Here is a 22,362-nt window from a genome sequence, read left to right on the forward strand (position 1 = left end):
ACATTTCCTTGCCTCCCATAGGTCTCCTCAGTATTCCTCCCTCCTCAGCCCGGCACACACACGCAGCCGCTTAGCTTGGCGCGCGCTCCCTCCCAGTCCCTATGCCTGTAACCCTATAACTCCCGCACTATCCGCCAGTGTCCCTGCAGCATCTATGGAGGTCTCTGTGCTGTCAGCACCACAATGGTTAACTGCAGACGCGCCCGCGCTCCGCCCCGACCAATAGGAGCAGAGGAGACTCCGCCCCGACCAATAGGAGCCGAGGAGAGCGGGGCGGACGGGAGCGGCGCTGCATTCGAACACAGAGAAAGTGGCGCAGAGTGTGAGCGGGTGAGTACAGAGAATACCGCATGCTTAGAATATACCGCGTTATTATCATGGCGGCCGCTGTGCTGCTCTACTTGGCTTAGTTTATGAGGCTTCCGTTTATGGCGGGCGGGTATTAGCCCTTGTGGGAGGGCGTCCTGTTCTTTGTCCCGAGGTCGCGTTCCTAATAAATGGCTGACTGTGTGCGGCTTGTTCTGATGTTTCCTTATCTACATATAAAAACCTTAGACTCAGTTCACATTCTATATGTGCCGCATATATTACTATAACACAGAGTACAGTGCCCTGCCCAGTGATGCCAACCTAAGCTAAGTGTGCTTGTCATACCTGTGACTGCCATCGGGGGCGCTATTACATGGCAATTGTAAGGGCAATACTAGGGCTGGGCAATCATGACCTAAGTAAAAACTACTTCATTTACCTCAGTTATGGTTAATGGTGATTATTTAAGCTGTGCCCCATTTACAATATCATTAAAGGGGTTGTCTGGGCAAAAAATATTTTTAAAATGGGTTGTGGGAGGTGAAAAATAAAACATACTCTCCAGTTACAGTGCGGTCTGGTCCTTGTGCTGATCAGCAGTTATATGGGGTGGGGACCTCAATGGAGCGGACTGCGCTGGGAGGCCAGCCTATATAAAATATAACATTTTTGCCTGTACAACTCCTTTAAATCTCATGGCCGGACCTGTTATTATACTGTGCGGTTCTAAACTCTCCTCTCCGGTACCGCTCCTTGCTGTATTTGGCGCTGCTGGCTGACACGAGAGACCGCTGATCGGACCTGTGTCATGTAGTGGTGTACCGCATAGACCTATGCAACATCAGCCAGAAGAGCTAAAGACAGCAGGGAGCTGCACCAACCTTAGTCCTCTGCTTAATATACACTGGGGTCAGAAGAGACCCCACAGTATAATAGAAATAGTTTCTATTCGACCATGTTTGATCTGAACGCAACTGCAAATACAATAAGTGATGATAACAAAATCATGTTGGTTATCCAGGTTTTTCAATAAATCGCCCATCCCTAGGCACCATACTGACCACATGCCGACCATCAGTCACACTGAGGCTAGGTTCACATCTTCATCTGGGCGATCCACTTAGTTTTATGTACCGGTATTTATTTTCACGGTCTTTCCACATGGAGTATATTTTATTTTTGTCCATTTTCACATATTCCTTCAAATACTCAAATGTATGGGTGCCTCTCCAGTGCAAAACAGCTGTAAAAAAACAAACAAACTCTATAACCTACAGTCCTGTACACACAGTGTGTGTATAATAGATATTGCATACAGATGTTACTTCTGGCAACTCGATTAAGACGTGTGTGCCAAGACCCAGCCCGACCCCAAGTGATAGGAATGTAAATCACATAGAGCTCTGTGCAGATGTGTATCAGCAATACACGCTTGGTGATGTCTTCCACCTTCTGAGAGATCTTTGTCTTCTAAAACCTCTTTAGGATAAGGCCCCACCTCCGAAAAGGCAACAGGAAAACATTGCTGCTTTTTACAGTAGCAGCAAAGTGAATGAGATTCTGGCTAATCCCATCTACACCTTGCAGTTAAAAAAGCACAGCGGAAAAGCTCTGTTTCCAAAAACACAGCATGTAAATTTGACCTGTGGAAACTCTCACATTTTCCCTATAAATTTAATTTTGGAAGAAAAGCCACAGAGGAAGATGCAGAAAGCCGACAGTATGTTGAATTCAGCGCACTGTCAGCTTTCCCCTTACGTGCCCCTGTGCTGGAGATATCGGTGCTATTGATTTGGGTACCAATATCTTCCCACTGTCAGAAGGGTGGGCTTTAGGGCTAGTTCACACGTGGGGCACCCGCCTCCCACGACCATCGCGGTCGCAGCTTTCCCCTCCTATGTCGGCTCAAATGAATGAGCCGATATAGGAGGATGCTGTCGCTAGGCGGAAGCTGCGGTCCAGCGCGCCGCGGCTTCCGCCTGAAGAAAGGACATGCCGCTTCTTTTCTCCGCTAGCAGCAGCCCGTCGCTAGTGGAAAAAAGAAGCCCGGCGGTCTGCATATACCACCATTGTAAAGGGGCGGATTTTGAAGCAAAATCCGCTGTCAAAATCTACCCCTTTGTTCACGTGTCAATGAGCCCTTACAGCTCAGCATCATCGAACGCACTGTTGGCTTTCTAGCGGTATATAATGCCACACCTTGATGAGGACATGAAAGGTCCTCCTTAAAGAGGAACTTTCACCAAGTCCAACACCATTTAAAGAGGACCTTTCCTGAGTTGGGCACATGCAGTTTTATATACTTAGAATTCAGCGCACTGTCGGCTTTCACAATCTGTGTCCCAGGTGAACAGCTATTGGTGCCGGTATCGTAGCTCTTCACTGTTAGGAACGTCCTTCTTCACAGCAGCGCCTATAGCGCCTCCCCTCCTGATAGTAATCATCCATAGATGAGCACTGGGGGAGGCGTTCCTCCCCGCTCTCACAGTACAGTGTTATAGGCGCTGCTGTAAGGAGGGGCGTTCCTGACGGTGAAGAGCTACAGTACCAGCGCTGATAGCTCTTCACCTGGGGCACAGATCGTGAAAGCTGACAGTGCACTGAATTCAGCATACTGTTGGCTTTCCAGCGGTGTATAAAACCGAATGTGCGCCAACTCATGAAATGTCCTCTTTAATAGGTTTTGCTCCACTGGTTCTGATAGCTGGAATGTTTTCTGTAGCCTCCGTTAGTTTTGGTGTACACTGCCCACCTAGCAGTACAGAGCTTATTGGACGAAAAAACTTAACTACTAATTGCTATGAGACAGTGGGGCGTTAGGAAAAAATACAACCGCGCTGAATTGATGGAGCCTATTAGTAACTCATAAATTGGAGGTGATAAAAGGTCCCCATTAAGGGCATCTTCACACAGCAGAAAAGGTGGTGGAAACCTTTTCCGCCTTGTGAACTTTCCCCGCGGCTAGCCGCAGCAGGATGCCGATGCAGCATCTGCATTCCGCCGCGGCAACCTGCTCCTGTTTAGGCCTCTTGTTTATGGCCGGGCCTAAACAGGAGCGTGTCTCAAACCGCGGACGACTCAGCCGCGGAATCCACAGCAAGATAGGTCAAGTTGCTTCTTTTTTCCGCTACTAGCTAGTGGGGATAAAAAGCGAGCGGCTCCTATTGAAGTCAATGAGAGCCATTTTTTCAGGTGAATTTTGCGTCAAAATCTGCCTGTAAAAAAAACAAAAAACTGTGAACATACCCTAAAGGGGTTATGCAGGATTTTCTTTATTTCTGGCCTATCTTTAGGATAGACCATAAATACTTAATCTGTGTGGAATGACCGCTGTCCTCTGCACAGATCAGCTGTTGGGCGCTGCGTCTGATCCGTGTACTATCCAGTGTACAGAGCCGGGAGGAGAGGGCACCGGACATTGTTACTGTAGCTTGGTTCACTTTGAAGTGAATGGAGTGGTGGTGTACATTTACCTTCTGTTCATGATCAGTGATGATCTCATGCGTCAGACTTGCAGCAATCAGCAGGGGGCGTTTGTGACCAGAATATTACGTTTAACTTGCGCCCGACCCACATGATGGAAGTGTCTCAACAATGGTGGTCCCACGCTGCTCATTGGGGTCCTGGGTTCTTCTATTGACTTCAGCTGCGGTCACACATGTACGCTGCCCCCTTTCATCATCTCTATTGCACCAGCCCTCTGTACAGCTCCCAGTTACCTCAGACAGTCCCACAGAATGGACCCAATTGTGATCAGTGAGGGTCCTAACAGCTGAACCCCTCAGATCCGACACTAATTCTCTGTACTGTTTATTCTGTGGTGTAACCGTTTAAGGTTGTAGTCAGCTGAACAGGGTTGTTACTGCAACAAGCACAAGGTCTCATTGTACAGGCGCAGATATATACCAAATCTGTGAGGGGTGTGGAGTTACAGAAAAATCCCTTCTGTGAGTAAAGGTACTGTATAAAGCATGATATCAGAAAATCATCTGTGTTACACATGACCTGAGGGCGTGGTCCATGATAGACCAAATCGGAGGACCCCCAAAGATGTCCCCTCTAGACATAGTCTATGAATATTTTACCTAGTGGCGATTCAGCAATTTTATTTTGCTACCCTAGACCAGGGGTGCCCAATACATCGATCGCAATCTACTAGTAGATCGCAAAGGAAGTATGGGTCGATCGCGGGATGCAGGGATCCCCGATGTCTGCTTGTTCACAGCGCAGGCTGAGAGTCATCTCCGGACAGTGGCAGGCGGGGCTGCTGCAGCCCCAACCTGCCAGTGTCCAGAGATAACTCTCAGCTTGCTCTGTGAATAAACAGACACCGGGGATCCCTTGGCAGCCACAGAACGCCGCTGTCTCCTGCTCTCACGATCTGCCCGGCCCCGCCCACATGCCCGGCCCCACCCACAGACACACCCGACCCTCCCACAGGCCCGTCCGGTTCCGCCCACAGGCCCGGCCCGCCCAAAGGTCCGCCCCGGACCCGCCCTAGTAGATCTTTTGCCAGGGTCAGCTAATAAAGTAGCTCACACGCTGAAAAAGTGTGAGCACCCCTGCTCTAGACGTTTTGTTTTTTTGTCTTTTTATCATCTTGCCCTCCACACATCTTACAGGCTTTGTATCTATGTGACAGTATATATTTTTATCTGATTCCTTTTTGCCTTTTGGTTTCTCAGTGACACTTCTGGCTGGTGTTCTCTTCTCCTCTTTCCTCTGTAGATTTGGCAGCAGACCAAGGGCTGTGGTCTTCCCTTTTTCCAAATGAAGATTCCTCTTTTTGTCATCCAAGTCTAATCCTGTATATGTTTCCTGCCTGTTATTTAGTTATCAGCCTGTGTCAGTTTTACTGTAACTATTAATGCTACTTATATCATGCCTCTAATATGGAAAGAGAGAAGCTCCTGTAGAAGGTGTAAGCTACACAAGCAGGTTATGGTGGTGCGATCACACTGCTCATATAGCACATGGAACATACACTCATGGGTACAATGACTACCCAAGTAAGGCCCGGTTCACATCTGCACATCGGTTTCTGTTTGGGGGACCCACCCAAACGTAAAGCTAATTTGCATAAAAAAAGAGGTTACTTTAGGAAACCCGCAGACCTCAATAGACCATAACAGGGACCGCGTGATTTCCATTCGGTTTCAATGCAAAAAGGGTGTAAAATGCGGAGAGAAAAGGCTTGTAGCACTTTTCTCCGTATTTTTCATGTGAAGAGGGGAACGGAATCCCTGTACGGAGACCGAGCGCAGATGAGAATAAGCTGAGTTGTTGGAACTGAACTGATAACCTCTCAGACAAGATAACATCAACTAAGAAAAGTCATTGAAAAATGTTTATCCAGTGACTTTTCTTCTGTGATAAGATATCATACTTGCAGCAGTTTAACAAATTGTTAAGAGATAAGATAATCCTTTAATAGTCCCACAGTGGGGAAATTTCAGTGTCTTACAGCAGCATAGTAATACAGATACAGGATAATACACAGTAATATATTACAGAAGTAGACACACATAAGCTGAGGAAAAAATACTAGGAGTCCATAGCAGCTAAGGAAGTAAAGAAAGAAGGAAGACTTCAGGATCATTTAGTTTTCTGTGCGGAGTGATCTTCGCTTGGTCTGATGTAGATTATACAGTCTGGTCGCGGTTTGAAGGAAGGACTTGCGATAGCACTCCTTCTCACACTTGGGGTGAAGTAGTCGGTCACTTACAGTGCTGCCAAGGTCCTTCTATATCTGTGTGTAAGTGATTACAATCTAAGTGTGAAAGTTGACGTTTGAGGAAAACTGTAGAATAGAATGGAGGCTCTTGTACCCCATTGGGCCACCACTAGCCCGGATACAAGAGGAGATACAGTTAGACATGGAGGCATACAGAATCCGTTAGGTATCCTGCAGGACCTTTGTCCACAGATATTACATACTTGGCAAGACTTTTGTCAAATCCCTAGCAAAACATGAATTTGTCACTTAAAGGGGTTGGCCACTTTCAGACCAATATTGACAAACAAATGTACAATAAAAAAGATATACAATTTTCCAATATACTTTCTGTATCGATTCCTCACGGTTTTCTAGATCTCTCCTTGCTGTCATTCATTCTGTTACTTCTAGAGGATACAACTCTGACCATGGTCATGTGATTTACGGTCCATGGTCAAGGAAACTGTGAGTGTCTTGAGCATATTGCCGGATCAGACGATTCTCTCTACTGATGGTCTGTCTGGGCCATATGGAGCCTGTTCGCCATGTGTGCGTTCTCTCACTTAGTCACTGCTCCCAAAACCTCTCAGTCCAATGATGTGCCCACTCTCATAGACTGTTAACTATGTTTACCGGTCAATGATCTCTCACCAAGAGCTACGTTACCCAAAAGAAGCCCTGGACAGATTATTAATAGTTGTATATGAGTGTATTTGTTGATACTTTAGTAAGGGCGCAGCCATATGGTCTGGGGTCTGATGTGGCTGACTGCAGGTATTAGTACAGTCACATTGAGATGACGTTTGTACAGTAGTCATAGTTGCTAATTCTGGTTTGTTTGTTTTTTTTCTCCCCTCCAATCCACTACAGTACCTATACTTGGCATACTTATATACTTATTTCGTACGTAGGGTGAGCAGCTGCTGCTTGCAATATGTAAACATTACGGAGAGCCACGCTGTCTCGGATCTCCGCAGATCTAATAGTGATGGCCATCAATATTAGAAACTGGATACCCCTTTCATCCTTATGCGAACTTTCTTTTACCCTATGTTTTTGCAGCCTTCTTTCTGCATGTATATGCATCAGACTTTGTTTTACATTTCCTCTTTGTCTTCTAGTGTCTTTTTAGAGTAAAGCAAAATGTCTTCAATCTTTCAAGGTGTTGGTTGGAGGAACCACAATGTACTAGAAAATATTGATGAACAAGACAGCCCTCTGCCTGACAAGTTCAGGAAACGTCCCTCCTCCAGCTCCCTCAATATGGTGCGGATGTCCCTGAGAAAGAGGATGCCACTGAAACCAGTGGAAATCAATATAGATGCTGTGCCTGACTGGAGCAGGGTGGGAGTAAAGGAAAAACCGCGCCCCCTGCAGTCCATGACAACTACAGCTAGGAACATGTTTGGAGCCATGTCAAAGGTAAATGTTGTACAGTTGTGTGTTCTTATACATGATATAGTTTCAGTATTTGTCTTGTAAGGGCAGGTTCACATCTGCGCCCAGTCTCTGCTTTGTGGGTTTCCATCTCCTGTCAGCAGTCAGTGTCCGCCTGTGAGCGTCTTCTGCTCTCCGTGGCGAAACCCTTTTTTTTTAACCGGACACAAAGTCAGACATGCAGGACTTTGTGTCCGGTTCAAAAAAACCGGTTTTGCCACGGAGAGCAGAAGACTCTCACCGACGGACACTAAATGCCGGGTTTCCGTCTTCTGCCGACAGAAAACGGAAATCTGCAAAACGGAGATCGGGTGCTGGTGTGAACCAGCCCTTACTGCACTGTAATAATACTCGTACGGGAAGGGCTCTCATGTCAGGTGCTCCTCTCTAAAGAGTGTGTTGGCTTTGCCATTGTGTATGCATTTTTGTTAGCAGATATGTGTTTGCAAGACCAAATTTCTCAATTGTTTAACAACTGACATGTTTCCTATGCCGGTGAGTTTCTTGCTCTCCATGCAGCAGAAACTTGTATCTTCATTGCTTTCTGTCATATATTATAGTAAGTCTGTGGGACTGCCATCTGTAAAGCCTTGCCTATGCCCTCCCATAAGTCACACAAAATGAGTTTGTGCAAAAGTTGGCAACTCTTTGACCCTACAAAACTGGCATGAGGGAGGGTGATAAATACTATCCGTGGCACTTCTGTATGCACTATTAGGATATATCACAGTGATCTATTCAAAGGGTTAATTCACACATCCATGATTTATCGCCATGTAGTATTCTGGTTTAATCTGACTGCAATGCTGTCGGACGCTGACCCCATAATAGTAATCGTTGAGTTAGCCTTAATCTGCAAGGACAGCAAAGTGTTTAACTTTTATTTTAGCTGTAGATTTCTTCTTTCCTGGGTTATTCCCACTGAGACCTTGGGCGGGAAAATGCTAAGTATTTGTGGAATGTATCCGTTATTGTGATAGCAAGTTTGTAGAAATAGTTTCCTCTTCAACATCCTATGTAAAGGTTTCAAGGGCCAGAGGAAAGATAAGTCTGATTTCTGAAGTGTGGGAAGGCGTAGTGTGTCTGGAGAGTAATCTCCCTCTGACATTACAGAATACTTGCATGTATAACGGTATTAGGCAAGCACTTGTCCACAGAGGCTTCAGGTCATCAAAAGTACAAAGCAACTGCACCCTAAGTCTAGAGCGGGAGACGGGGGGCGGTTTTCTTAAAGGTATCTTTATTGTAGCAGAAACGAGCAGGATTTTTATTTCTCTTGCATATATAACCCCAATGTATTCTACAGCACTTTACAGACATTGACTCATTGTCCCAAATCAGTTTCACACTATAAATCCCCTCTTACTGTATCTTTGGAGTGTGAGAGGATATTTGAGGTGTGATGGATCTGACGCATTTGGCTAGAGATTAGACGCTTCTGTATTTTATACCACTCCTTGGTGGACTTATTTTATACTTTTTTTTTTTGTATTGTTAAATGTTTCACACTTTATGAATTACAAAAGTGCCTTAAATAATAAATGTAAAGCATTCCGTGTGCTCCAGATTTTTGGCTCTGTTTCAAATAGAATCTCCCACAATCTTTCCTTGCAGTTCTGCACTGTTAGCACATCAAAATCTATGGGGTCCAGAAATGTATTATCTGTATTAGGTTTCATAAAGGATTACAATACCCATCGGGCTGTTAGTAAATGTGGACATTTACCGTATTTTTCGGACTATAACACGCACCTAGGTTTTAGAGGAGGAAAATAGGGAAAAAAATTTGGAAGCAAAAAATGGTAAAATATTTAATATATGCGAGTTGTAGTTTTGCAACAGCTGCAAGGCCACATTGACAGGTGACCCTGCAGCTGTACGGGGACGCATAGAGTATTTTTTTTTTGCGGGGCCAGAAGTACTTTTTAGTTATACCATTTTGGGGACTATATATTGCTAGATCACCTTGTATTGAAAAAAAAAAAGGTGGTTTATGATATATGATTTTCTACTTTTATATATATATTCTAGGGACAGGAGGTGATTTAGAACTTTTATTTATTTCATATTTTTATTATATATTTTTAAAGTTTTTTTTTTTTTTTTACTATTTTATTCCCCCCTGGGGGCTTGAACCTGCGGTCATTTGATTGCAAGTCCCATAGACAGCAATACAACTGTATTGCCGTCTATGGGACATTCTGTATATTAGTATTACGGCTGGTCATAGACCCAGCCGCAATACTAATATAGCAGTGACAGGCCTGGGAGCCTTCATTAGGCTCCCGGCTGTCACCCGAACAGGTTGGCTCCTGCGATATCGCCACGCAGGAGCCGGCCTGCAACTTCACAGGTACGGGGCCGGTGGGGACCGGCCCCGGGGGAGAAGGGGCCACCGATACTGACCCGGCATCCGCTGTACTAGAGAGGCGGATGCCGGCGAGGGATAGACGCCGGCACAGGTGCCGGGGCCTGAGACATCGCTCCTCTGCCGTGCATGAAGCCAGCGGCGGAGGGGACGGAGGAGCGGAATAGCATCGCCCCTGCTGCTGCTGGCTTCATGCAGGGCAGAGGAGCGCAGCGATGTCTCAGGCCCCGGCGTCTATCCCTTGCCGACATCCGCCTCTCTATTACGGCGGATGCCAGGCGCCACATTCAGACTATAAGACGCACCCTTCTTTTCCCCCCAAATTTGGGGGGAAAAAAGTGCGTCTTATAGTCCGAAAAATACGGTAATCACTGACATATAAGCGAAAGAGGTACAGGGACCTAGTGAGCGATGTCTTTACAAGAATATATTTTATATCAGCACATGGGAAAAAGGTTAGCCTCCAGGCTTACTCACTGCTGCCTTCTGCCAAGAGCAACTGCAAGGGTGAAGCATTCTAGTTTAGTAAACCAAAATGGGTATAAAGTTAATTTGAGATTAAACCTAGGAAGAGTTCACAATTTTATCAAGTGTGTTTGTAAGTATATATAATTTTCAATCCAACTACAACTGCGTCATAAGTGGCTGACAGCCAAGGTCCACTGTAGGAACCACTTCTAATTCCTGAGAAAACGCTCGAGACTAAATTCCTAAGAAAGTAAAAATGCAATGGGCTCTTTGTGTCGCTAATTATGCAATATCTAAAATTGTATAATTGAATTAAAAATCATAAAGGGTATTTGAGTTTTCATGAAAAGTGTTAATATCTGCAGTTTCTTGCTGGGCAGGCTGTGCTATGACTGTATACATGGTGTCCTATTAGCTTTTCTGCTGGTAATGTCCTCATTATGGCTACGGCATATTTTGTGTTTCTCATTGATGTAGGAGGCATGTACTGTAAGCAGCAGCCCCCATCCCCCTCCATTATTATAACTATTGGTATTTTTACCTGTATCTGCCTGAAGTAGCTGTAAAATATTGAGGAAAGTTCAAGTGAACGTAATATAGGAGGTCCAGGGACCCTGGACTCCAAATCCAAGAGTGATGTAGCCAAAAAGATCCCTAAGACAGAAAAAGAGAGATCTGAGCACAATCAGGAAAGCTGCGATTAACATCACATCAGCAATAACACAAGCAGGTACTATTCCGTTATCGAGCCAGCAGCAGCGCAGTTCAGCACTAGCATGGGGACAGCAGCAGTTCAGCAGCGGGAATTACAATGACAGGACTGCTGGCCCGAAGCTTGTGCCCAGTAGCCAGTACATGGATGCCCCCCTCTTACACAGACTCCTGTCTGAGCAGTGTACAGGCAGGAAGTACAGAGCAACCGATCTGTGCATAAATATGCAGAGGCCTGCCCCTCCCCTCTCCACTTACTGTGTTCCCTCTTGTGCCTGTTGATTTTAAAGACTAACCTTCCCTAGTAACAGGGAACGAACAGCAAGTTGAGAGGGAGTCACCTAATGGAAGAAATAGTACCATATATACTTGAGTATAAGCCGACTTTTTCAGCACATTTTTCATGCTGAAAAAGCTCTCCTCGGCTTATACACGAGTCGGGGTCCACGAAGCACAAAAAACTGGAAGGTGGAGGTCATTTAGTGCTATTGCTCTGTGATTGGCTCAATAAGGTTGAGTTTAAGTTGTTTTTTTTTTTTTTTTTTTCCCCCTACAATTTAGGGAGAAACAGCAATATTTTAAAATAAAGTGCATTATACTGTATTTTGGTCCAGAGTCTCATGCTCTATTAAATCAGACTTGCAAGGGATCGTAGAAATGTCCCCATAGGAGTGCTACAGGTTTGTGCAGATTTGTAGCAGTTTCCCTGCAGACTATTGGGTTTGCTGTGGAGAATTCCTGCAGCAAATCTGACCTGTGTGGGAATAGCAATGTAATTCTACATTCTCATTTTCAGTGTCCTGCTACATGGTGGTCTTTTTCTTGCGCTGGTTTTAGTTATGAAATGACAGACACCCCATGGACTGCATTTTCGCCATTGGGGTCCGTCGGACATTGTGTGTTGCTGCTATTATGACAGTCTGCGCCTCCGTTATTTGGATCCTGATCAGAACAACGGAGAGGCAAAGCCTGTGTGAACCAAGCATAAGAAAACTAAATTTGATAAATTTTGCAGGTGTAGTTTATAATGTAGGGATCTGTCCATGTAAATTTATTAGCCTTTATGAAGCTCTATATTTGCTTGCATATAATGAAACTTTGGTGGTAATGTTGTTTTTGTTGTTGTAGTTTGGTATCTGTTGAATATATTGAGAAACCAAAGCATGGTAAATGTTATTTTGGGTGAGCACATTACCTTCTTTTTAACCTTCAGGTATTTGATAGGATCCTTCATATTCTCATTCATTCAATTGTACATATTGAAGTCTACTCTACAAAGGGCCGTGTGAAGAAATAATCCTTTAAGATGTTCAGACTAGCAGCGCTTTAACAGACACATAAAAGGGAAAAAGAGCAGCACAAATTGCTCTCGAATCCAAAGGCAGCCAAGCAAAGCCCAGCTGTGGGATTATGGGATATGTCTTGGAAACTTTATCTGTGTACAAAATGAGAGCAAAAGAATTATCTCCTAATTTATATGAAGAAAAGTGTAACTTTTGTAAGACTTGTAATGAACCATAGTATTCATATTAAAGGAGTATTTCAGAGCTTTAATATTGATGGCCTGTCCTTAGGATCATTATCAGCAAAATTATGCTGATAGAGCCCCACATATGCGTGAATAGCCTTTAAAAAGGCCATTCAGGCATTTCTAATGTCTTATTAAGCTACCCCCACGTTTTAAAATAATACCCTAAAAAAAGAATATGATAATCATACCGTATCGTGCACGCTAGGCGGGCATGCAAGGTCCAACATCATCTTTAGCTACGCCTACATCTTCTTTCTTCTTGCAGCAATGTCCTTGGGTCCCATCTTCCTCGTCTTCTTCTTCCGGCGTCATTGCTTGTAATCCGGCGCAGTAGCAGGGGAACTGAACAAACTGAACATGCTCAGTTCCCCTGCTACTGTTCCCCTGCTACTGCGCTGGACTACTAGCAATGACGCCGGAAGAAGAAGATGAGGAAGATGGGACCCGAGGACATTGCTGCAAGAAGAAAGAAGATGTAGGCGTAGCTAAAGATGATGTTGGACCTTGCATGCCCGCCCAGCGTGCATGATACGGTATGATTATCAAATTCTTTTTTTAGGGTATTATTTTAAAACAGGGGGTAGTTTAATAAGACATTAGCAATGCCTGACTGGCCTTTTTAAAGGCTATTCACGCATATGTGGGGCTCGATCAGCATAATTTTGCTGATAGAGCCCCTTTAAAGAGGACCTTTCACCAGATCGGGCACATGCAGTGTTATATACTGCTGGAAAGCTGACAGTGCGCTGAATTCAGCACACTGTCGGCTTTCCCGATCTGTGCCCGGTGAAAAGCGCTATCGGTCCCGGGACCGTAGCGCTTTAGTGTCAGAAGGGCGTTTCTGACACTTAGCCAGGGACGCCCTTCTGCCCAGCAGCGCCTATCACGCTGTACTGTGGAGCGGGGAGGAACTCCCCGCTCCTGCTAATACTCTTCTATGGACGAGCTGTGTGAGCAGAAGGAGAGGGACGTTCCTCCCTGCTCCACAGTACAGCGTGATAGGCGCTGCTGGGCAGAAGGGCGTCCCTGGCTAACTGTCAGAAACTCCCTTCTGACACTAAAGCGCTACGGTCCCGGGACCGATAGCGCTTTTCACCGGGCACAGATCGGGAAAGCCGATAGTGCGCTGAATTCAGCGCACTGTCAGCTTTCCAGCAGTATATAGAACTGCATGTGCCCGATCTGATGAAAGGTCCTCTTTAAGACATCACAGTTCTTAGCCAAATGTTGCACCTCTTCATCTTCATTCTATTATTCATGGACCCCAGATCTCATAGTGATGACCTATGACTCAATGTAAAAGTCCAAGAAAGCCCTTTTAATGATTTAAACTGAATTTATTAATATATTATTTGTATCATTTTTTTTTTTCTTTTTGCAGAAAATAAAGAAAAATGGCAGAAACACAAGTCAGTATTTATTGGATTCTCCAGGCCATGTTAGAGGAAAACAAAGCCGCACTCCCAAAAGTAGCAGAAAATCTTCTACACCCAGAACTCCTAGATGTCGACGCTTGATAGAAGAAGCAAGTCCAAATACTAGGGTCACACCAAAGTCCAGCAAGAGGGCCTCCCCTTATACCAGAAAAGGTAGCAGCTCCCAGTGGAAAAGCTTCTCAAATATAGTGGGGAACGAAGGATTGAACTTGAGAAGATCTGTGAGGGCGGCCTCCCTGAACAGCCCATATGCTTCACCCGTGACTGTTAGCAGAAGGAGGTACGTGGCCTGGCTACTGTGTACATCCAGATGAGAGGCACATGCTGCAGAATTGTCACCACAGAAAATCCAGGGTATTTTTGTCTGAAATCTGCAAAATCTAAACCAAACCAGACCAAATTGGGGTGTTTTGTATTGCTGATTTCATTCCATGCATTGCAAAGGAAATAATCAGCAGCAGAAATTGACAAGCTCTGCATTTAAAATCCACACCAAGGGTCAATTTATGCTGCAGCTTTTTTTTTTAATATCTTTATGCAACATGTGGATGACCTTTTAAATGTTACCACTTCGCTGCAGCTGTAAAGCCGCAAAACAGTGTTAGAAAATCCTGTTGGAAATACTCTAATGGGCTTTTCATCCTGGAATCGCGGCTCCCACATCGCAGCAAATCGCTATGGACTCCATTAACCTATTATTGGTTTCTGTCAGGTAGTTTTGATTGCAAGAATATTACTGCTCACTATTATTCAAGTTGTCAAAAATGTCAGAGATCTTGGTGGAAACAAGAAGGGGCAGTGCGAAAAGTAATTAGTGCAAAACCAAACAAACCCAGTCTATGGATTGAAAATGTGTTTTCAATTAATTAATCAGTTTTAAGGGCTTATTCGCACATCAGTGATTGACATACTTACACTTCACATTCATTAAGGACAGTATTTAGTTTTTCTTTTTATGGTCCATAGAAAAAAAATAAAACAAATGATGACTTGCTCTGTTTGGGTCCAATTTGAGAACCAACTCCCTTCACTCTAGTACACTCACAGTACTCTTTGTTTCCATAAAATTCCCTTTCTAAAAACGGTAGATCTGTTTTTCACGGATGAAGCACTGACACAAGATGCCCATAAAATCACAACGTCTGAGTGATGTCAGTGGGAAAGCACACATGTGAGTTACAGATGTGTGACATTGCTCATTCAGACGAAGTATATCTAAATGTCCCACATTCCAGGGAATAACACTATATAGTGTTTTTTTTTTTGTTTGTTTGTGTGTTTTTTGTATACAGTGCAGGGGTGTGACCGTTTCTACACATATCTGCATATTCCCATATTATTGTATATTTCTATTACCTTTTCCTCTTTTTGGCAGACAATTCGAGAGAGACCTGGAATCTGTTTCTGCAGGAATCCGGCAACTGAAACGTCTCTCCAGGGTATTTGATGACGCCATTTTACAGGAAGAAAGGTAAAGTGGATTATTTGTATGATGCATCTCCTGAGTATAACGCTGCCTGAAGCTTAGATATATCAGTATGGCATTATCCATGGCAGCAAGGGGTACTATGTATGCCAGCACGTGCTCAGACTTTCTCAGCCCTTAAAGGAAATACAGTTTTAGCTAACACAGTACAATAAGTATAAAGAAATAGCTATTAACTCTTACCAGATCACTGACATGTACGTCATAGAATACTATAAAGTATATCTAGCCCCGGTATAAATCAAAGGTTCAGTGTGTCTACCTGAGGAATTTCACTTTTTTTTGGCCATTATGACTTACGCTTTGCATTTTTAGCAGTTTTCCCCCCTTCAGGCTAGGCTCCATCTGTAATTTCTAGTTGTCGTTGAGATAACGGGAATTGGGATAGACAAATGCTCAATGTGAATAGAGCAGTGATGTGCTCATCCACCATGCTATTTGCTTCTATGGGATTGATGCCTTCACAGAAATGCCATAGAAGTGAATAGATTAATACCTGAATATTAATACTGATTGGCATGTTCACAAGGGGAGCTTGGAGACTCCGTTCTTGTGATTACTGGAATGTATTAAAGCAATAATAGCTCTGGGCAGAGGATGTAAACCTATATATAAATATACTAGTGACGCTGTAGATGGTTAGTTTTACAAGGAAAAAAAAACACCTTTGATCTTGTCTGCAAATGAGCTTGCCAGTGCCCCGGGGGTGGTCCCAAACCCAGCAAGTGCCCTGGCTCTAGTCAGTATAATCTGCTGTCTGTCCGTCCTGTTGGTGACTGCTGCAGCGCACTTTGATAAGCCTTCAGTCTACACCATAGAGGCCAGGCTGCTGTTTACTGATATATAAGCAGCCTAACAACCATGAGGAGATAATGTCAATGACATCTGATCCATTTTATGCTTAGGCCCAGTACACTAAAGTACTCCTACTATATGTACAATATCACAATGTGCGATCACTGTAAAGTCTACTACTGCAATAACCGTGTATAACAAACCAAACTATAATCTGGCCTTATGTACATATAACAATACAAACATAATCTCTGCTGACACTTATTGTTCTCCCATCTATTATCAGCGACATGACAGTTTCTCTCATTGATAACTGAAGAATGTATCTGGCAGGTAAAGTCCTCACATTTTATCTGGCGTGTTCTGTAAAGCTTTGCATGACGTGGATGTATTTACTAACCTACCGGGTATTCTTTCTTCCTTGAAACCACTTGCCTTTAACCCTAAGAGCACTTGTATCCCTTCTCCCTTTATTTACAGCATCTGGGTTCTTGAAACATTAATTAATAAAAGCATAAAAATTTGGTGTATGTTTCTATTATTTAGGTAGAATCCTTTATAAAGTGAATATGTAAGGTAAGTTTTGTTGCCCTTTCTGAGTGCAAGATATGATATAATATGAAAATCTGAGCTGATATATACCTATATATCTGATATATAGATTTGTATGACAAAGGGAGAGAAGCTGAGCTCTGTATAGGTTTATATCCTCTGGAGTAGAGTAAATGTGACAGGACTCCTAGGAGAACCAGTAACAGTCCTGCTTACTCCGCTCATATATTGTGATTGAAAGGTGAACTGCATCATTGTGTGTATGGACAAATATGCTATATACTGTGTGGGTGGGGTAAGCTGGACTCTTCTACAGTATATTTACTTAGAAATCCTACTACATATCCTATAAACCTATATATGACAGGACTCAGCTTCTCCCCCTCTGTCATATAAACCATATATAACAGAGCTCAGCTTCTTTCTCTCTATCATATAAATCTATCACAGAGCTCAGCTTCTACTATATAACCCTATGTATCACAGAGCTCAGCTTCTACTATATAACCCTATGTATCACAGAGCTCAGCTTCTACTATATAACCCTATATATCAAAGAGCTCAGCTTCTACTATATAACCCTATGTATCACAGAGCTCAGCTTCTACTATATAACCCTATGTATCACAGAGCTCAGCTTCTACTATATAACCGTATGTATCACAGAGCTCAGCTTCTACTATATAACCCTATGTATCACAGAGCTCAGCTTCTACAGTATCATATAACGCTATATATGACAGAGCTCAGCTTCTACTACATAACCCTATGTATCACAGAGCTCAGCTTCTACTATATAACCCTATGTATCACAGAGCTCAGCTTCTACTACATAACCCTATGTATCACAGAGCTCAGCTTCTAATAACCCTATGTATCACAGAGCTCAGCTTCTACTATATAACCCTATGTATCACAGAGCTCAGCTTCTACTATATAACCCTATGTATCACAGAGCTCAGCTTCTACTATATAATCCTATGTATCACAGAGCTCAGCTTCTACTATATAACGCTATATATAACAGAGCTCAGCTTCTACTATGTAACTATGTATCACAGAGCTCAGCTTCTACAGTATCATATAACGCTATATATGACAGAGCTCAGCTTCTACTACATAACCCTATGTATCACAGAGCTCAGCTTCTACTATATAACCCTATGTATCACAGAGCTCAGCTTCTACTATATAACCCTATGTATCACAGAGCTCAGCTTCTACTATATAACCCTATGTATCACAGAGCTCAGCTTCTACTATATAACCCTATGTATCACAGAGCTCAGCTTCTACTATATAACCCTATGTATCACAGAGCTCAGCTTCTACTATATAACCCTATGTATCACAGAGCTCAGCTTCTACTATATAATCCTATGTATCACAGAGCTCAGCTTCTACTATATAACGCTATATATAACAGAGCTCAGCTTCTACTATGTAACTTTATGTATCACAGAGCTCAGCTTCTACAGTATCATATAACGCTATATATGACAGAGCTCAGCTTCTACTACATAACCCTATGTATCACAGAGCTCAGCTTCTACTATATAACCCTATGTATCACAGAGCTCAGCTTCTACTATATAACCCTATGTATCACAGAGCTCAGCTTCTACTATATAACCCTATGTATCACAGAGCTCAGCTTCTACTATATAACCCTATGTATCACAGAGCTCAGCTTCTACTATATAACCCTATGTATCACAGAGCTCAGCTTCTACTATATAACCCTATGTATCACAGAGCTCAGCTTCTACTATATAACCCTATGTATCACAGAGCTCAGCTTCTACTATATAACCCTATGTACCACACAGCTCAGCTTCTACTATATAACCCTATGTACCACACAGCTCAGCTTCTATAACCCTATGTACCACACAGCTCAGCTTCTATCATATAACACTATATATAACAGAGCTCAGCTTCTCACTCTGTCATATGAACGATATATAAGAAAGCTCTGCAGTAGAAATAATGTTGTGAATGTAAGCACTTGTCACTTCATTTACATATGAACACAACTCTGATTGGCTTGAAAATGGGGCTCCAAAGCTAAATAGCAGAGACTTATTTGGAAGCTGTAGAATTGCATCTACAAGGTACTGTGGATTGGTTTATAACAATTTCCTGCTGACAGACCTCTATTAAAACTAATGTTCCTAAACCTGGTTGAATAGTGATAGGCATTTTACTTTGAGGCTCTCTCTCCTATTATAATATATAATAATTTTGTTACTTTGCTGCATTGAAACTTCTGTTCAACTTTTTCAGGCAAAAAAAAAAGTAAAAACTACTGTACAGTGAATGCTTTTATTCCCCCTCGAGAATCTTGAGAATAATAGGCTATTGCTGATGTGAGGTAGGATCTGCGTCCCTGACCTCCTTGCAGTATTCTATTAGACCTCTTTCCTCTATTCTAGTAGCTCTTCACTGTCACTCTGAGTAATTGCACTAAATGCTTCTGGAAATTACTCTGGACTTTGAAGTGTTCCGCTCTTTTACCAAGATGATATTTCGCGCACTATGCAAATCTTTGTCACCAGACTCCGATTAAAAAGTTGCTTCAGCAATTCTATCATATGTAGAAGTAAGGACTGTCTTTCAGTGAAATACTGTAGGAGATTGTCTTACTGTCCTATTAAATATATATTAGTTAATAACCTGCGTCACAATTCAGAAATACACATGTAGCTCTGGGATACCAAAAGAGGTTCTGTATACAGAAAATATATACGTGTGTGTGTGTGTGTATATATATATATATATATATATATCTACAGTCCTATGAAAAAGTTTGGGCACCCCTATTAATCTTAATCATTTTTAGTTCTAAATATTTTGGTGTTTATAACAGCCATTTTAGTTTGATATATCTAATAACTGATGGACACAGTAATATTTCAGGATTGAAATGAGGTTTATTGTACTAACAGAAAATGTGCAATATGCATTAAACCAAAATTTGACCGGTGCAAAAGTATGGGCACCTCAACAGAAAAGTAACATTAATATTTAGTAGATCCTCCTTTTGCAAAGATAACAGCCTCTAGTCGCTTCCTGTAGCTTTTAATCAGATCCTGGATAAAGGTATTTTGGACAAACAATTCAAGTTCAGTTAAGTTAGATGGTCGCCGAGCATGGACAGCCCGCTTCCAATCATCCCACAGATGTTCAATGATATTCAGGTCTGGGGACTGGGATGGCCATTCCAGAACATTGTAATTGTTCCTCTGCATGAATGCCTGAGGATTTGGAGCGGTGTTTTGGATCATTGTCTTGCTGAAATATCCATCCCCGGCGTAACTTCAACTTCGTCACTGATTCTTGAACATTATTCTCAAGAATCTGCTGATACTGAGTGGAATCCATGCGACTCTCAACTTTAACAAGATTCCCGATGCCGGCATTGGCCACACAGCCCCAAAGCATGATGGAACCTCCACCAAATTTTACAGTGGGTAGCATGTGTTTTTCTTGGAATGCTGTTTCTTTTTGGACGCCATGCAGAACGCCTTTTTTTATAACCAAACAACTCAATTTTTGTTTCCAAAATGAAGCTGCCTTGTCCAAATGTGCTTTTTCATACCTCAGGCAACTCTATTTGTGGCGTACGTGCAGAAACGGCTTCTTTCTCATCACTCTCCCATACAGCTTCTATTTGTGCAAAGTGCGCTGTATAGTTGACCGATGCACAGTGACACCATCTGCAGCAAGATGATGCTGCAGCTCTTTGGAGGTGGTCTGTGGATTGTCCTTGACTGTTCTCACCATTCTTCTTCTCTGCCTTTCTGATATTTTTCTTGGCCTGCCACTTCTGGGCTTAACAAGAACTGTCCCTGTGGTCTTCCATTTCCTTACTATGTTCCTCACAGTGGAAACTGACAGGTTAAATCTCTGAGACAACTTTTTGTATGCTTCCCCTGAACAACTATGTTGAACAATCTTTGTTTTCAGATCATTTGAGAGTTGTTTTGAGTAGCCCATGATGCCACTCTTCAGAGGAGATTCAAATAGGAGATCAACTTGCAATTGGCCACCTTAAATACCTTTTCTCATGATTGGATACACCTGGCTATGAAGTTCAAAGCTCACTGAGGTTACAAAACCAATTTTGTGCTTCAGTAAGTCAGTAAAAAGTAGTTAGGGGAATTCAAATCAATAAAATGATAAGGGTGCCCATACTTTTGCACCGGTCAAATTTTGGTTTAATGCATATTGCACATTTTCTGTTAGTACAATAAACCTCTTTTCAATCCTGAAATATTACTGTGTCCATCAGTTATTAGATATATCAAACTGAAATGGCTGTTGCAAACACCAAAATATTTAGAACAAAAAATGATTAAGATTAATAGGGGTGCCCAAACTTTTTCATAGGACTGTATAAATAAATTTATAAAATAAATAAAATTACCTCAAAGTCCTGCTTGTCCGACTTTGTGTTAAGCTTAGAAAACCAGTTTCCCTGCCGACATGCTGCAGGCGGAAACTGGCGGTCACCTTTACAAACCTATTCGAGTGAATGAGTTTTAAGGCTGACCTCCCGGTTTCTATCCCCTGTCCAGTTTCACTGGGGCGGAACCTGACAGAATGCACACACCGAGGGGCAACACGGTGGCTCAGTGGTTAGCATTGCAGACTTGCAGCGCTGGAGTCCTGGGTTCGAATCCCACCAGGAACACCATCTGCGAGGAGTTTGTATGTTCTCCCCGTGTTTGCGTGGATTTCCTCCCATTCTATAAAGACATACTAATAGGACAGGAAAAAAAAGAGTACATTGTGATCCCTATATAGGGGCTCACAATCTACATTTAAAAAAAAAAAAAAAAAAATGCACACACCGGACACCGAGCACAAGTGTGAAGGAACCCTTAGTCAGATGAGGGGTTCAGTGATGGAACCAGTGTTTTCACTAGAGTACTGCTTTAAAACTGCTACAGTCACATCCTAAATAATTTAATTCTAGCCCATGGCTGCTGTTACTTCCTAATCCGTCCTTGTACAAACCGACCTGAGCTTAATTTGCTAGCAAAGAGTGCAAAACGTCGCACACTGAACATTGACATAGGAAGACAATGTTTTGGGGTTTTTTTGTCCTGGAAAATTAAAAATCCTATTCATCTAATTTCGGTCCTCAGGAAAGAAGCCATTTTGAATTACCACAGCATAATGACCAAGAACCTGCGTTGTACTCGCCATTCTCGGTTACCTTGGAGAAGTACAAGGAGACTTCGGCGTACGCTTGAAGGCTGGACTGAGGTGGCCTTAACCAGTATTGGCAACATTGGTGCGCGTTAACAATATGCTACGTGTAACCAGCTTTGTCTTTTTATATATATGTATGTCCGTATAATTGTTACTCACTGTATGAGTGCGAGCATCGATGTAGTGCACTTGGACTTTATATCTTTCTGCAAGAAAAGACTTTTATTCACTACACTATAATAATCTGATGTTAAAAGGGCTGTCTAGGATTAGAAAACCGCAGACTGTCTTCCAGAAATGGCTCCACATGTGGTATCACATCTCATCCCCAAT

At 42.8% G+C, this 22,362-nt stretch overlaps 1 protein-coding gene across 3 annotated transcripts; it reads left to right on the forward strand.

Moving 5' to 3' along the window:
• The first annotated feature begins 303 nt into the window (after nt 1-303).
• Nucleotides 304-22,135, forward strand: PIMREG (PICALM interacting mitotic regulator). Of its 3 annotated transcripts, none has more exons than XM_075263896.1 (5): nt 304-330; nt 7,158-7,447; nt 13,922-14,256; nt 15,352-15,447; nt 21,963-22,135. In XM_075263896.1, exons 2-5 carry the CDS (start codon nt 7,169-7,171, stop codon nt 22,120-22,122), a joined length of 870 nt encoding a protein of 289 aa, XP_075119997.1. In that variant the 5' UTR covers nt 304-330; nt 7,158-7,168; the 3' UTR covers nt 22,123-22,135. The 3 variants fall into 3 exon arrangements, with proteins under 3 accessions (XP_075119997.1, XP_075119998.1, XP_075119996.1); XM_075263897.1 differs by lacking the exon at nt 304-330 and adding an exon at nt 16,544-16,590 and having other exon boundaries at nt 7,154-7,447; nt 21,963-22,045; XM_075263895.1 differs by lacking the exon at nt 304-330 and having other exon boundaries at nt 7,154-7,447.
• Nucleotides 22,136-22,362: the final 227 nt, after the last annotated feature.

The sequence above is a fragment of the Leptodactylus fuscus genome, chromosome 2, assembly GCF_031893055.1.
Source record: "Leptodactylus fuscus isolate aLepFus1 chromosome 2, aLepFus1.hap2, whole genome shotgun sequence".
NCBI lineage: Eukaryota > Metazoa > Chordata > Amphibia > Anura > Leptodactylidae > Leptodactylus > Leptodactylus fuscus.

What these genes read in the sequence shown, in the direction of transcription:
- PIMREG (XM_075263896.1), top strand. Translation starts at nt 7,169, where the DNA reads ATGTCTTCAATCTTTCAAGGTGTTGGTTGGAGGAACCACAATGTACTA. An exon ending in GTGACTGTTAGCAGAAGGAG is followed by an intron (nt 14,257 to 15,351) that starts GTACGTGGCCTG and finishes TCTTTTTGGCAG; the next exon opens with ACAATTCGAGAGAGACCTGG. An exon ending in GCCATTTTACAGGAAGAAAG is followed by an intron (nt 15,448 to 21,962) that starts GTAAAGTGGATT and finishes TTCGGTCCTCAG; the next exon opens with GAAAGAAGCCATTTTGAATT.